The sequence below is a fragment of the Phoenix dactylifera genome, chromosome 2 (assembly GCF_051530095.1).
Source record: "Phoenix dactylifera cultivar Ajwa chromosome 2, Ajwa_hap1_PhDact_Kaust_v1.1, whole genome shotgun sequence".
Classification (NCBI taxonomy): domain Eukaryota; kingdom Viridiplantae; phylum Streptophyta; class Magnoliopsida; order Arecales; family Arecaceae; genus Phoenix; species Phoenix dactylifera.
The window spans coordinates 47,672,058-47,689,104 of record NC_143191.1 but is presented as its reverse complement, the minus strand read 5'-3'; the positions used below and the strand labels follow the sequence as shown (position 1 = coordinate 47,689,104).

Genomic DNA, 17,047 nt, shown 5'->3' with positions numbered 1-17,047 from the left:
GTAAATTTGATATGCTTGTAACTAAAGGATGCGCGGATAAGAGTTAAGCATGCAATTTATCTAGGTAAGTAAGTGAGCAAGATAGACAATGACAAAAAGCATCACAAACACAAAGGACATATAGTGGTTCGGTGCACCGTAGCACCTACATCCACTCCCCAAGACCTCTTGGGAATTTCACTATAATCCTACCGATTACAGCCGGTTGTTTTACAAGCTCACAACCCAACTTGTTATTTTACGAGCGCACAACGAACTCGGTCGGTTTTCCCAGGCTCACCGACTAGAACCACTCCGATTGTTTTCCCGGGATCACAATCGAACCCTACTCGTTGGTTTTACCCTCGGCTCACCAACAAACCTAACACAGTTGGTTTTCCCTTTGGCTCACCAACAAACCTTACACAGTTGGTTTTCCCTTTGGCTCACCAACAAACCTTACACAGTTGGTTTTCCCTTTGGCTCACCAACAAACCTTAACCCCTTGATTCAATCCCTTGATTGAATCAAGTTACAAGATATTAAAACAAAGTATAAAACAAAGCAAAGCTTCTTAAACAAGCAAATATGACAATATAAACAAATAGAGTAAAGAGAAGGCCTCAAACGAGTTTTGAAGATGAAGGAGCTCGGCTTCTTCTTTACTTGACCCTCTTCTGATTTGGCACGAAGTAGAGGATCACCGAGGCAGCACACGGATGGAGAGGAAGCTTTGGGATTCACTTGGATGCTCTTCTTCTCTCTATTTTACTTTGAATGGCCCTTTTGTGCTTATGGGAGATTTCCCTTGAAATCTCTTTGGAATCTCTTTCCTAAATGATCTCTCCCACTTCCATTAGTTCTCCCCTAGCTCTCTTCTTGCTTTTATAACTTTAGATGGCGTGGAAACAAAAATATAGCCGTTAGAGACAAAAATAGAGCCGTTGGACACAGTCTGCACTTCCTGACAATATTACCGTTGGGATCGGAGTCGACTCGCGCGATCAGGAGTCGACTCGCCTATTGCAGGAGTCGGCTCGTGCTTTACTGGAGACGACTCGGCCACTGTTCCAAATTTGAATTAAAGTGCATGCCTTGACTGGGAGTCGACTCGTCTTAACCCGGAGTCGACTCGCCAACTTCTGGAGCTGACTTGGCAATTTCGGAGTCGGCTCATCCACTGAAGTCCGTGGATCCAATTTTGAATTTTGTCCTCTCGAGTCGACTCGACTGTCCTGGGAGTCGACTCGAATCTCAGAGCCCGAACTCCCGATCCTCTGTCTTTTGGCTCGTCCAGTCTTGGAGTCGACTCGAACTTCCTTGGAGTCGACTCGGCTCTCAGTTTGCGAAACTTGGTCTTCTGCCTTTTTGATGTGAAGCTGTCTTGGAGTCGACTCGAGCTGTCTGGGAGTCGACTCGAATCTCAAAGGCAGTAACTTGGTTTTCTGTCTGTTGATGGTCGCGGAGTCTCGGAGTCGACTCGTGCAATGCGGGAGTCGACTCGAATCTCAGAGTCCCAAAAACGCTCTCTGACTTTTTCCTTGTGTTCCGCTGAGAGTCGACTCTTGCTTTCTTTGGAGTCGACCTACCAACCATCGGAGTCGACTCGCGTTCCACTGGAGTCGACTCGAATCTCAGACCCGAAAACTGCTCTCTGACTTTTCTGCCTGTGACTCCTAGGAGTCGACTCAAACTTCTCCGGAGTCGACTCGGTAAACATTGGAGTCGACTCGAAATCCTCAGGAGTCGACTCGAAGACTATTCTTTTGAATTTTTCCTTTGATTTTACTCTTCCAAATTGAATCCTTTGAACTTTAAGCTTGGGCCAATAAATTGTAGCTTTCTTCCAACTTGAGAGCTTTGGAGGCCTTCTTGTGTTCTTCCAACTTGCTATGTTCCTTGCAAAATAAATATCTTTCTCCTTGCAACATAAACATTAGTATCTATACTTCAAGGTTTTGTGATCATCAAAATTAATCTATGAATCAATCTTTGGGTCATCACTCATGATCTTATCTTTATCTCGGCTAACAACTAAAGATGCCAGGGCCTCATCTCAAAGCATTCGGTTGATCTCAGATATTTCAACCTATTCGAATCGGACCTTATCTCAATTTTCTGACTTTATTTAGCCGACATCAAAAACTTATATCTTTAACCTAACCGAGCCTACCTCAGCGTTCTTGAGATGACCTTGAGCATGCAAACATCTAAACAACAAGCAAAAGAAAAGGTACACCTAAAAATAATTCTGTTACAATGACAATGTTCGATTACATGACAAGTCAAAGACCAAACTAGACTACTACATTACAAGAAACAGAGGTTCAGACCAGCCCGACTTCAGCCCCACAAGGTCGATGACTCTCTCAAAGTCACCATGCTCAGGAGACTACCCTCCACCTTGTCTTGCGTCTCCATGGTGGCATGAAGAAGCTCAAGGAGGAGGCCTGCATGGATGTCTACTCCCCACTCCAATTAACCGTGCTCGCCTATCGAATCTTGCCCCCTCTTAGTATGGCTCCCACTAGGTGCAAGATGGATAAGGTCGGATTAAAGCTTTGTTTCTCCTTTCTGACACTCTTAGAAATCTTGTAGGAATGACTTGGTGATCTCCTACCAGAAGTCAGTCGAAGATTTGTACTCCTCCATTGCTTGGAGAACCCTTCTTTGAGCCTCGACGGCTTGTTACCTAGCTGCCTATAATTCCATTCCAATTTCAACAGCCTAGAGTTTGGATGCCTCTACCATATCCTCAATGGCCCTCAACTCGGCCTCCATATAGCCACCTTTCAACTGACATTAGTATCCATAAAAGCCATCTCGACCACTGGCCTGCTTTGGAGGAATCCCAACTTAGCCTCAACCTCAACCACTTTCTCTAATACCCTTCACAAAAGCAACTGGGCATATAAAATTGAAAGAGGAAGATTAGCAAAAAGAATCAACCTCCTCGGAGAAGAAGAAAGAGAAAAGGCTCCAGAACCATCATATAGAGATAGTCAAGGATGATTCGGCAAATTGGCTTTGTGAAAATCTTTTAGAGCTACAAAAAGGATGTTCAAAAGCCCCCCAGGACGGATTCACAAGAGGCTATCCCTCACTTTTTATAGTGTTGGACGGCCTGGATCGATCCATCTGATCAGATCAGCGGATCCATGTCACATCCTTCTTATTTGTGACGGTTGGCATTCCCTCAGAAGAATGAGTTAGAACTCGTCATTTGGAGGACCATCATCCAAGAGCTATTACCCTTTTTAAAGTGGCATGGAGTCTAACAAAATGGTTACTTTCTTCCTTCAAACCAAAGCAACATTTCAGACAAGAAATTGGGGGCATCATTATGTCAATAAATGATCAAGGTGATGCAGCGCGATCATGTTCGTCTAACTTATCATCCATGTGGTAGCTTGAGTGCCGCAAAAATTCTTCAAAACATTCTGATCGAGCCCCTTGAGCCGACCTAGAAGATAAGAGAAGCAAACCAAAAGCAGCCGCCTTATAGAATCAAAGTCCCTCTACTCAGCCTAACGGCTTTGATGATCAACCCGAGCAAAGCAAAACTACTTCGTGGTGGAGGCAACCTAGTACCGTCACCAGGGTGCGCATGTGGCTTCAATGATTCCATAACGTGTTAAGCGATTGAGGTATATTCCTAGGTTGTTACGCCACATTAGCAATTTGTTACAACACAATCCTAAATTTGTTAAAGCAAATGATTCACTGACGATGCGAGATTCCACTATTAAAAAAGCTTAAAAGAACCTCGATAGAAAATGAATGCTCCACTATTCTCCACTACCAGTATCACTTAAACATCAGAGGATTCGATTGGAGCTAATCAAGCAAGCTTTCTGATCCTTATCTCTTGCCTTGTAGGCATATGAAGGTGGTCCATATCAGTATTCTGGGATTGGCAGCTACATTATCTAAGAGTGGAAAAAAAAACAAATTTGCAACAGCTATGGAGCTGTCTACCCTGCACGTGCGGGGAGACAAGAAAAATCCAGCAAAAACCATCATATAGTCAAGGATTCACAAGAGGCTATCCCTCACTTTTTATAGTGTTGGACGGCCTGGATCGATCCATCTGATCAGATCAGCGGATCCGTGTCACGTCCTTCTTATCTATGACGGTTGGCATTCTCTCAGGAGATTGAGTTAGAACTCGTCTTTGAGGGGACCATCATCCAAGAGCTATTACCCTTTTTAAAGTGGCATGGAGTCTAACAAAACGGTTACTTTCTTCCTCCAAACCAAAGCAACATTTCAGACAAGAAATTGGGGGCATCATTATGTCAATAAATGATCAAGGTGATGCAACGCGATCATGTTCGTCTAACTTATCATCCATGTGGCAGCTCGAGTGCCGCAAAAATTCTTCAAAGCATTATGATCGAGCCCCTTGAGCCGACCTAGAAGATAAGACGAGCAAACCAAAAATAGCCGGCTTACAGAATCAAAGTCCCTCTACTCAGCCTGACGGCTTCGATGATCAACCCGAACAAAGCAGAACTACGTCGTGGTAGAGGCAACCTAATACCGTCACCTGGGTGCGCACGTGGCTTCAATGATTCCATTACGTGTTAAGTGATTGAGGTATGTTCCTAGGTTGATATGCTACATTAGCAATTTGTTACAGCACAATCCTAAATTTGTTAGAGCATATGATTCACTGATGATGTGAGATCCCACTATTAAAAAAGCTTAAAAGAACCTCGATAGAAAATGAATGCTCCACTATTCTCCACTACCGGTATTACTTAAACATCAGAGGATTCGATTGGAGCTAATCAAGCAAGCTTTCTGATCCTTATCTCTTGCCTTGTAGGCATATGAAGGTGGTCCATATCAGTATTCCATAATTGGCAGCTATATTATCTAAGAGTGGAAAAAAAACAAATTTGCAGCGGCCATGGAGCTGTCTACCCTGTGCGTGCGGGGAGACAAGAAAAATCCGGCCAAAACCATCATATAGTTAAGGATTCACAAGAGGCTATCCCTCACTTTTTATATTGTTGGACGTCCTGGATCGATCCATCTGACTAGATCAGCGGATCCATGTGACATCCGTCTTATATGTGACGGTTGGCGTTCCCTCAGGAGACTGAGTTAGAACTCGTCCTTCAGGGGACCATCATCCAAGAGCTATTGCCCTTGTTAAAGTGGCATGGAGTCTAACAAAACGGTTACTTTCTTCCTCCAAACCAAAGCAACATTTCAGACAAAAAATTGGGGGTATCATTATGTCAATAAATGATCAAGGTGATGCACTGCGATTATGTTCGTCTAACTTATCATCCATATAGCAGCTCGAGTGCCGCAAAAATTCTTCAAAGCATTTCGATCAAGCCCCTTGAGCCGACCTAGAAGATAAGACGAGCAAACCAAAAGCAGCCGACTTACAGAATCAAAGTCTCTCTACTCAGCCTGACGGCTTCGATGATCAACCCGAACAAAGCAGAACTACTTCGTGGTAGAGGCAACCTAGTACCGTCACCTGGGTGCGCACGTGGTTTCAATGATTCCATTATGTGTTAACCGATTGAGGTATGTTCCTAGGTTGCTTTGCCACATTAGCAATTTATTACAGCACAATCCTAAATTTGTTAGAGGATATGATTCACTGACGATGCGAGATCCCACTATTAAAAAAGCTTAAAAGAACCTCGATAGAAAATGAATGCTCCACTATTCTCCACTATCGGTATCACTTAAATATCAGAGGATTCGATTGGAGCTAATCAAGCAAGCTTTCTGATCCTTATCTTTTGCCTTGTAGGCATATGAAGGTGGTCCATATCAGTATTCTAGAATTGGCAGCTATATTATCCAAAAGTGGAAAAAAAAATAAATTTGCAACGGCCATGGAGCTGTCTACCCTGCGCGTGCGGGGAGACAAGAAAAATCCAGAAGTGAGCTTCTCCCCGGTCCCGCATCCTCGTGACGGGAGGGAGGGACGCATCTGCACCCTAAAAGTGGTCCTGAACTACGTCTCTCTCTCTTTCTCCCAGATAAGTACCCTAGGCGGGCCCCACCTTAATTAGCCAGTGGCAAACGGGTCTCCTTCTGTGTGCCTGCCGCCCCCCGTCTCCAGTATAAAATCCCCCCCAACCCCCCTTCCACCCCCTTCCATTCACCCACAACCTCTCCTCCCTCTCATGCCCCTAGCATTGATTAATTCTAATCACTACTAGAAATACAGCAAGTTTCAAAAATGTCAGGTGTTTGGGTGTTCAACAAGAGAGGGGTTGTCCGCCTCGTCGAGGTCCCCGGGGGTGAGCCAAGCAGCGGCCGTCGCAAGGTCTTGGTGCACGTCCCCACCGGCGAGGTCATCACCTCGTACGAGTTGCTCGAGCAGAAGCTCGCGCCACTCGGGTGGGAGCGGTACCACAGCAACCCCGAGCTCGTCCAGTTCCACCAGCGCTCCTCGGTTCACCTCATCTCGCTCCCGAGGGACTTCTCCAGGCTCACCTCGGTGCACATGTACGACGTCGTCGTCAAGAGCCGCAATGTCTTCGAGGTGCGCGATGCATGATGATCAGAAATGCTATAAAGCCCTACTGCTGTGGATCGTGAGTTCTGCTTGCCTCAAGCAGTGAATTTTTATAGATGAAATAAGCTTGCTCGTGTCGGCATGCTAGTTACATTAAGATCCGAACATCTCGACTTGTGTTAGTGCAGTTTGTTGCAGTGTTTGCAATGCTTCAGGGACGCATAAGAGGCGAATGCTTTGTAAAAAGATCTATGTTAAAATTATATGGATGATCGCCTTTGCTGCTGTAGTCAGAATCTTTTTTATCTCTTTGGTCTGTGATCATTGTTTCATAATTTTTTCAGATCGTCGCATCGATCAAGGCATTGCACTGCGAAAGGAAATCCTTTAAAAGCGGACTGCCATAATCCGAACACCTGCAAAATCCTTTAATTTGAGCTGCTAACTAAGAGAAATGGGAGGACCAGAACTGTGCTTCTCCATGGCATCGATGGCTCCGCATTATACAAATACACGTGGTCTCTATCTTGAGTTGTTTGGCTTGCAATTCTATATAAAAAATGACAATAATTGGGTTGAGAGGGCAATCCATAACTCATTTGGCGGTGTTATTGTGGCCGAAAGTGGAGGGGGAATATCCTGTTAACTCAAAAGAGAGACAAACCCTTAAAATTGTGGGGTATACTCTGTTTTCTTGACAGATAGATTGCGAATATGATGTTTTTGACCTTCAAGCTGGTGGGGTACCCCGTGCTTACACCAGGGAGAGTGAGAGAGAAGGGGGAAAAGCTCTCATTGGACTACTTCCTTTGTGGTCGTTTCCATCACAAATTGCATTCAATTGCTAAGAAAAGTGTGCTGACATCCAGATCGACTTACTGTTGATTGTTTTAAGATTTGTCGGTCGATCCTGCTGCCAGACCCACAACACACACACCCACACTCGCCTAGAGAGAGAATTGAGTTTATGGTACCTTGCTGGTCCAAGACAGAGATGATAGTTACGTTACTGTGTCTCTGCATGGTACTGTTACCGTCCCCTCGTTAACAGTACCCGTGAAGCCAGCATCTCTACTCACCGAGGAAAGAGAAGGGGAGAAGAAAGGCCGATCTCTCCTACGAGAGATTCCTCAGAAGAAGGTTTGGTTCCTTGTCTGATTTCTTCCCCAGAGAGAGAGAGAGAGGTAGTAAGCGTTCCATACCTTTCCATCCCTGCAGGCTATTTGCTCTCTGATAGAAAGTATGATTTTTCAGCAACTTAATAACCAAAATGTTTGATGAAATCTCTATTTATAATTTTTTCCCAAATGGTGAGATGATAAGTTTAAATCTCCAAGAGAACTAATGGATTAGAGAGGCCTCAGGTTTGATTGTCGGCAGACCAAGTAAAATGCTCACTGTCATCCGCCTCATTTTTCTTGTTCTTGGTTTTCTTTTTTTTTTCTCATTGTAATTGTTGAATCTATTTAAGTTTGTCCACGGAAGCACAGAAATACAGAATTAAACTCTCACAAAAATGTACTTTAGTTTTAATTTTTCCTTGATGGTGCAAAAGAAAGCAAAGCCCCTACAATCCAAGCAGACTAAACGTGACGCAAATTTAGTAGCAGGGAGCCGATAGGAGCTGGTTTGATATAAAATTGTTCGATCTTATCCCGTAATGTGTACACCAGATGGATTAGAACTCATTTGCTTCGCCTGAAGAAATTTTTCGTACTCAAATATTTTTTTAAAAAAACTAATGTCGGAATATATGATGCTTTAAAAAGTAATTGTTTTATATTTCGGAGTTGCTCATATTGGTTATTTGTTATATTCTTAATAGAAGGAAAAAAATTTCTACCTAAAAATTTAAATTTAGGTTTGACAAAAATTATCCCATTCCAAATAGGAGGAAATTAATTTTTTATATTCTATATAATTTTTTTCTCATAAAATAATTTTTATTTGCATGATATTTTTTTTCTTTTTTGTAAACTATCATCTAATATAAAGCATCTCCCTTTTCCTCCATTGACCCGAACTAAATGAGTCTTAAAGTTGTGGACCACCCCGGCGTACCGAATCATTATCCGGAGCTGAAAGGTGTCGACCCTCCCAAGTGGCAGCGACCAGCTTCACATCTTTTGCGAGAGCGACGTTGGAGCAAAACTTTCCGCTTTTTATTATTATTATTATTATAATTATTATTTGAACAATATTAAGCTTCCGTTTTTTTCACGTGGGGATGTGCCACCTATTTCGCAATTCGGACTCCTCGCTGCTTACACCTTATATATTGGCTCTTGTTTGTGTTGGTTGGACTCGCCCACTTGAGCCCATTGCCACCTCTTGCTCCAAACATAATTATCTGATCTAGCGATGCTTTGGATGATCATCTTGTTTGAATAATTTCAAAATATGAGCTTACACTAATTGTTTACTTTTATTTTATAAAATGGTTCAGACATATACACTACAACAAATGTGGGTTTTGCCGACTGTCTTTTTCCGACGCTAGGGAAAAGCATCGGTAAAGTTTGACTCAGCGCCAACCTTTGCCGATGCTTTTTCCTAGCGTCGGAAAATCTCAAGAAACAACGACGCTATGAAGCGTCGTTAAAACTTTTAGAAACGACGACGCTTATAAGCGTCGTTAGAAAACATAAAACCCCCAACCGTTCGCTCGGCCCCCTCTCCTCATTTTCTATCGATCGATGCCCTAGCTGTGCGTGGGCCGACTTCTCACCTCCATCGCCGATTTCTCCACTATCGTCGACCTCGCCCTCGTTTGAGGTAAGCCTCCTCCTTCTCCTCCTCCTCCTCCTCAAACTAATCTCACCTCCATCCCTAGCCCCGATCGGCGATCGAAGATTCCGCTTCTCCGCCGCCGTCGACCTTGCCATCGTTTGAGGTAAGCCTCCTACTCTTCCTTCTCTTCCTCCTCCTCCTCCTCCTCCTCCTCTTTGTTTTCTTCTTGTCTTTAACTCTCGCCCGGCCCCGTCTCCTCATCCTCTGTTGGTCGAAGCCCTAGCTGCGCGCCGACATCTCACCTCCATCCCGAGCGAGCCCTAGCTACTCCGCCGCTGTCGACATCGCCGTCGTCTGAGGTAAGTGATCCTCATACTCTCCGTTAAGCTACATAATTGCTTAAATCTCAGGAGCACATGGAAGCCCCATGATACCTCAAATGATACAAAGCTGTAATCCCAAAAACCCTATGATAGGTGAATCCTATCCTTGCATGAGCACCTCAAAAATTCTGATTGTTCCACACTGTGGGCTGAAGCCCCCATGGACTGAGGGCCTGAGTGAAGAGGCCCTTTTGGCAGTATCTCTAAATAAAAGCACCATAACAAAATTCATTACCCTACATAAGTGGGATGTTTTTTATTGGTTATGTCAGCTTTTATTGCAAGAGAGGGTTATTGCAGTACTTCATGTTGGTTGCTTGTTTGCTTAGGAAAATCTTTGGTGTGCTTTATTATGTGTTTCTTGTCTGGTTTTCTTTTATGATTGCTCTTATTTTCAAAAACTTTATTTGAAGCCTGATAAGGGTTCATTAGCAGCGGAAGGAAATTTTTTCCCTTGTTTATGCTGATCTTTATTTTATTATGAGATGGTGTGGATCTTGCAGTTCCCTTGGTTATAAATATGTTATTCAAACCATATATGCCTCATGGTTCATTAATATTTACTTTCCTGTTGAATTGTTAACTAGATGTGTGTTGCTGCGCGACCTGCAACCTAAATTTCGCAACGTTTGGATAAGGGTTCTGTAATAAATTGCCGCCTCCTATCCACTTTGATGATCCTTCAGAACTGTGAGGTATTGGTTGGTCTCTATGGCAGAATACTTGCTTGGATATGGACATTAGTGGAGACGTTTATAGGTGGTGTTGTTTGCTCCATACTGGTTTAAGCAGTGGTCTCTTGGAGAAAAATGGCTTGTTGGTACGGGATTGGAATCTAGTACTTGGGACTCGTAAAACAGAACTTAAATAATGAAAGAATAAATTATGGGGTCGAAATTACGAAGCTGAATCTTAATTTTACGTGTTTAAGTTTGCCATCAAAGTTATACGGTCTCACTCGTGGAGGAAGAAAATAGGCCGGGCTGCGCAGCTGACAGTGGTATATGTGATTGATACTGTTATTAAAGGGCATAAAAGCTTTATTTAAATGCTAAAACTCAGGCCCGCAGGATCTTCCTTCAAGAGTATATGATAATTGATGCAGACTTGTTATGGTGTTGGTGTGATATTAGGTAGTTACTTGATTGGTAGTTGGTACTTCTGATTCAAGAGATGTTTAAGTTTGGACATCATTGCAACATAATCTTTTAATCCCTAGTAACCTTTACTCGGTTATTATGTTGTTCACAAATATAGCTTTATTATTTGTCCCCTTTACTCGGTTTAACCCGCTCTCCTGTTCTTTCCATGTTTATTTTAGTTTTAGGGTGGTTGGCATACCATGCTGAAACCCAAGTTAAAAAGATAGTGAGAACTGAAATGAAGTAGCACTTTTAATTTTTTTTAGGTACTGACCATGATGGAGAGACATTGTTCCAATGAATTAATAGTCCTTGCTCGAGGTCCGAACAATATTGTCAACAGATATGATGGGTTCATTATAAATGGTTTTAATTTTCATACAAAAAACGTGAAAAATTTAGAAAAACCCAAAATAGTGGAGTTATGGTTATGGTTGAGGCGGACGGAAAAATTTATTATGGTGCCCTAACAGATGTTTATGAGTTAGATTATTACGGAAACTTTAAGGTAGCATTATTTCGATATGATTGGATGGATATAAACTCATCTATAGGTTTGAGGCAAGATATAAATGGCTTCACACTAGTAAATTTTTTAAGGTTGATACATACTGGTATGCTATTGAAAGATGACCCATTTATTTTTTCATCTCTAGCTCAACAAGTGTTCTTCGTGCAAGACTCGAAGGATAAAGATTGGTCTGTTGTTATTAAGACTAAACCTAGGGACTTGTATGATATGGAAAAAGGGTTAGCAGAGGAGAATGATGAGACTTATACTCAGTGTATGACTTTTAATGTTCCACCAATTGATGAACTGAATTCTACTAGTTTGGTTAGGATGGATGTTGAATGAGAACTGGCTAGTTTCTTAATGGTAAGAAAAACATTACTTTTATGCATTAAATTATTTTGCAAATTATAAATTATTTCTATACTTTTAATTTTTAACTAATATTGATTTTTTTTGTGCATTTTAGATTACAACATGCCGCGAGGAAAACATTTCAGAGATATTGAGTTTCAGCACACATCCGTGGGATCTACTTCTGATCGTTCCCAGCAGCCCGATAAGCCCCATACTCAGTCCGAGTCCCAGTCTGCGCATGCGCCACCTGTAGATTGTCCAGACACCGATGATGTGGACGTCCTGGGTATTTTGATTTATAGTTTTTATATTAATTTCTCTTATAATCTAACTATTTTAAATCATTTGCCTTTAATGGACTTCTTATTTTATAGATGGACTGGGGAGAGTGAGGAGAACACGAGGGCCCACTCGAGCACGGGACGTATGGACCCTACCTGAGGATAAGAAGATTATCGTCCATTGCGACGAACTGGCGCAGCCCATCAAGAATGCTGCAAGCATTTTATCCACTTTTTTAGGATCGGTTGCGCGGAAGGGACAATTGTGTCCGCTCAACTATACGAAATGGAATGAAAGGCTTCCTTCGTATAAGGTTGAGCTTCTTAGAGTTGTTGAGGTAAAGAATTGAATTTGCTTACTATCACAATTTTATTTTTTGATTTAACATTGATATAACATTTTTTACTTTGATGTAGAAAAAGTTTGTCCTTCCTGTAAATAGCCATGATTGGGTGCTGAAGTTCGTCAACCGCAAATGGAAAAAATATAAGGCGAAGCTAAAGGTGGATTGGAAGCACGAGGGCATGACTGAAGAGGAGGTGGCCCGTGTTTGTCCTCCAGATGTAATCTCTCATCAGTGGAGGGAGGTTGTCCACTACTGGTTTTCCGAGAGAGCTCAGATTGTGTATATTTTTTCAATACCTTAGATTGTATTTACTATTATTATAGATTAGAAATTTATACATTGTATAAATTACATTGTTTATTTTTTTTGGGGAAGACATATTCCAATATTGGTAGAGCTGCTTGAGCATCGCAGATTGTTTCTTACACTTCAGGCTCCATGAGTTATGCAAGGCGTAGAGCTGAATACGTAAGTTTTTTTGAAACTCTTTAAATTTATTTAAAATTATTCTATCATATAGCATGTATACTCTTGAAATATACTTTTTGTTGTAGATGGATGATAATGGGAGGGAGCCTGGTAGGGTGGAGTTTTATAAGATGACTCACACCCACCGAGATGGCAGCTTTGTCCGAGCGGAGTCAAGAGATATAGTTGTATGTATATCTTTGACTTGTGCTGTATTTTTTTTGGTTCTATTATCGACATACATTAATTTGAATTTTTTTTTGAGAGATATAGGATAGGGCAACAAATCTTATTTCAGAGCGCATCGGGAGGTCATCATCATCTGACGTGACCAATCATATTGAAGTTCAAGTGCTCGCTGAATTGATGGGCCCAGAGCATTATGGTCGAGTGAGGAGTTATGGCGTTGGAGTTACCCCCACTCAGTTGTCTTTAGTGGGCACATATACAAGAAATGCTAGAGAAGGTAGTAACACTGCAGAAGTTCGTCATCTTTAAGCAACTATTGAAAAGCTGAAGCAAAACCAAGCAAATTTGCAGTCTCAGCTTACGAATATTTCATCCATGTTACAACGATTTCTACCTTCTCAGATAAATAACTATATATATTTGAATACTTTACATATTATTAATTATGGTATATGAGTTAATGTATCATATTATTCCTAACTTCTAAGGTTTCTCTTTTTTTTTGTAGATTCCTGATACTTCAAACGCTTATAGAGCTGATGATGATGGAGTTGAATTCCATCCCTGATGCATTCTAGATTATCTTTTATGAGTTTGATATGTATATGTTTCTTATTTTTCAGAGTACATTGTAATTTGAAACTTATTAAGCAAATTTTTAATCAGATATGACAATATTCATATTTCGAATGATCTGAGTGTTTGTGTCAATGTATCAATGTAACAGGTTTATATTGTTATAATGTATGTTTTGTAATGTGTGTTTTACAATATGAATTGGTGTTTTTATTTTTTTTTAAAAAATAATTCCCGACGTTTTTAAGTGTTGGTAAAAGACGTCGTGGCACGGCACCGGCACGCTTATTTCGACGCTTCAAACGCTTACATTAGCGTCGGCAGATCCACTTTTGCCGATGCTTTAAAGTGTCGGGAATGGCCGACGCTAAAAAGCATCGGGAAAACCAAGAGGAAAACCGTGAGGAAATTATCCGTCGGGTTATCGCCGACGCTACGCAAGCGTCGGCAAATCCCGGTTTTTGCCGATGCTTTCGTCCTGCGTCGGCAAAAACTTTTGCCACTCTGGTATCGCCGACGCTTTGGCGACGCTCGGCTTTACATCGGTTGTACTTTAGCCGACTTTTATTAGCGTCGCCAAAGGTCCAAAAAAGCGTCGGGATAGGTTTGTTTTCCTGTAGTGATAGCTCAGAATGGTATTATGGTTAAGCCCAATATGATGTGTGATCATTTTGTTTTATGAGCTTTGGTGCACCTTGAATGTATAGGATTGAGTCCTATTTATTGTGCTAATTTTGGTATGTAGGCCATGAGACCCAATTAGGATTTTGGAGCCTTTAATGGGAAGGCTCCTTTATGTTTCCTATATAAAGGCTAGGTCCCCCTCTCCTCTCCATATGGTTGATAGCTTGCCCCATTGACGGCTATCTTTTGTGAGGAGCAAGGAAGGAAAGATTCAGCCGCTATTATTTCAGGTGATTGAAGAAAATCTTCAATATGTCGTCCGCAGGTATATCTCTCAAACTTCAATACTATGCTGTTGTGATTCTAAATCTTAGCATGTTGTAATTTAAAATTAACAATTGGTATCAGAGCCTCCATACTAAGATTACAATCCTTCATACACAATTATGATTTCATCTGGACTTACGGATTAATTTTATGCATTGGTGAATGGATCTTCTGCATAAATCTGCATGCATAGATTTTTCATTGATAATCAAATATCTGATTTGATTTTAATTCAGATTTGCTAGTAACATGATTGTATATTATTTTTGGATTAAAAAAAAATCTCCCTGTTTCCTTCTCCTGCAGACTTCATCTTCTTCCATCTTCCCATTTCAAATCCCCTTATAGATCTAAACATGGAGGATGATGAAACAAAAAAAAGAGGAAGGGGAGGCAAGGCCTCCCTGGACTCGCGTCAGGCCTCCCCAAGAGGCGGACAGCATGGTCCCGCGGCTGGGAAGCAGCGGGCGCATCCTGAACCACCCCACGGCCGGCCCCAGATCGTGGATGTCGCTCGAGACACCGCCAGGCTCGACCATGGGGCCATCTCTCGGCCACCCCACAGCCGGCCGCGTGTCTCATGGCAACGCGACGGCCCGGGGAGCCTCGTTGGCCACTCGCAGTGGCCAGCATGGGTGGCGGCCATGGGTGGCAGCCATGGGATGCCACCATAGGGCAGCAATGGGTAGCAGCCATGGGCTGCTTCCCAAAAAAAAAAAAGGAACAGTGGTGGCGCTGGGAAGAAGAAGGAAAATAGGGAGGAATAATTTTTAGGATTTTTTTTTGGCCTACTAAGCCCAATCTGAATATGTCCATAATTGCAACTTGGGCCTTTTTATTTAGTCAGCCCATATTTATTTTACTTGCATTGCATCCTAATGGACCATAATGGGTTTTGGACTTGGGGCTAAGAGTTAGTAACCCATTTAATTTTTATTTAAATATTGAATAATCTGAATCAAGGCCCTCATGCATATTAATTATTAAGGTGTCAAATTAATAAATTGTTAAATTTTGGACATTTCTTGCTACCATATATACTTTTTGTAATTAATATTTTTGTTTGATCAATCACATATGTTTTTGATTATATTTGTAGTATATTTGATGGTTATGTTTTTGTCACATGAACCATTATTCTTGTGATTGAAATTTGTTGGGCATAAAGACTATCCTTATTTTTCCATTAAGAGAATATTTTGAAATTGAAGTGGGTGGTAGCCACCAAAGTGGCACACTCACTGATATTTATTTGATTTTCTCATAAAAAAAGGTAGCATTGCATTCTGCCAGATCATTAAATGCAATAACTTGCCCGAAGGTGTTATTGTGTATGATGATTTGGAAAAATAATATGAAGTGATTAATGGGATTGCATTAGCCTAGAATCATTCTTCTGCCCAAAGGTGATGGTGTTTTGAAAGTTGATGTGATTTTATTAATTGGCTTCATGATATGTCTTAAAAGTACTTTATAGTGTGTTGTATTGTTAGCCCAAAAGCGACTCTACAATGATGCACCGAAGCTCTTACCGTAATTAGACTTATATGTTTTTCAAGTTGATTACGGACTATCTAATTAATAGCCCAAGTTGATTAGATGGATATGTTATCATCCATTGATTGCATGCATCACATTTGGATGATATTAAATAAAATATGTTGTTTCCACAGTTTTGAATGCCTCTTCCCTTTCAAGCCAATTGTCTGTTGTTGAAATCTTGACTGAAAATAATTATTTGAGATGAAAACGAAAAAAAAAGCACTAGGTCTCTTGAGTTTAGATTTTGCTTTGGAGGAGAAGCCTTCAAAACCAACAGATAAGAGCACTATCAAATACAAGGCTAAGTATGTCAAAGGGAAAAGAGCTAACAGGCTATGTTTGAAGATTATCAAGCGTTCCATATCTGATTCCATTATGGGTGCTATACCGGACCACGACAATGCTAAAAAAAATTTGGATGCTATAAGACAGCGATTTGTTGAGTCTGATAAGGTTGAGACTGGGGACCTAATGGATAAATTTATGAATATGAAATATGATGGTGTTTGTGAAGTTAGGGAGTACATCATGAAAATGTTGCACATAAGTTCTAAATTGGAAGCTCTTAAAGTTTCCATTGCAGAGCCTTTTCTTGTCTATCATATTCTTAATAGCCTTCCTAGTCAGTTTAATCAGCTTAAGGTTGCTTATAATGCCCAGCGTGACAAATAAAATTGGAATAATTTGATTGCTGTGTGTGCCCAAGAGGTGTATAGAATACGTCGTGAGATTGTTGAAACTATGCAACTGACCCATCAGCCTTCTCAGAATAAGAGGCCTTCTCATAATCATAAGGCTAAGTTGCATAAGGGCAACAAACCTCACTACAATCAGCAAAACAAAAGGTCTGGTGGGCAGACTTCTAGTGGTCCTAAAGGAATTATGAAGAAGAATGACAAATATAAATTCTGCAAAAAGAAAGGTCATTGGCAAAAGGATTGCTTTAAGTTTAAGGCTTGGTTGGAGAAAAAGAAGACTTCGACAGGGATTAATAAGGAGATGAAGGCCAAGTGAGAATGAAGAGAACCTGTGCGTTGGAAATGGAGTTCAAGTTAAAGTTGAGTTTATTTGAGCAGTGAAGTTATCCTTGGAGTC

At 41.3% G+C, this 17,047-nt stretch overlaps 2 protein-coding genes across 2 annotated transcripts; both read left to right on the top strand.

Moving 5' to 3' along the window:
• Positions 1–6,123: 6,123 nt before the first annotated feature.
• LOC120106288 (flowering-promoting factor 1-like protein 3) lies at positions 6,124–6,915 on the top strand. Its single transcript, XM_039119269.3, has one exon. It carries the CDS (start codon positions 6,197–6,199, stop codon positions 6,515–6,517), a length of 321 nt encoding a protein of 106 aa, XP_038975197.1. The 5' UTR covers positions 6,124–6,196; the 3' UTR covers positions 6,518–6,915.
• A 9,238-nt stretch (positions 6,916–16,153) lies between these two features.
• Positions 16,154–16,624, top strand: LOC148714866 (uncharacterized). The gene has a single exon (XM_088714712.2). It carries the CDS (start codon positions 16,154–16,156, stop codon positions 16,622–16,624), a length of 471 nt encoding a protein of 156 aa, XP_088570838.2.
• The last annotated feature ends 423 nt before the right edge of the window (positions 16,625–17,047 follow it).

Excerpts from the sequence above, each read along its gene's own strand:
- LOC120106288 (XM_039119269.3), top strand. The coding sequence starts at position 6,197 with ATGTCAGGTGTTTGGGTGTTCAACAAGAGAGGGGTTGTCCGCCTCGTC.
- LOC148714866 (XM_088714712.2), top strand. The coding sequence starts at position 16,154 with ATGAAAACGAAAAAAAAAGCACTAGGTCTCTTGAGTTTAGATTTTGCT.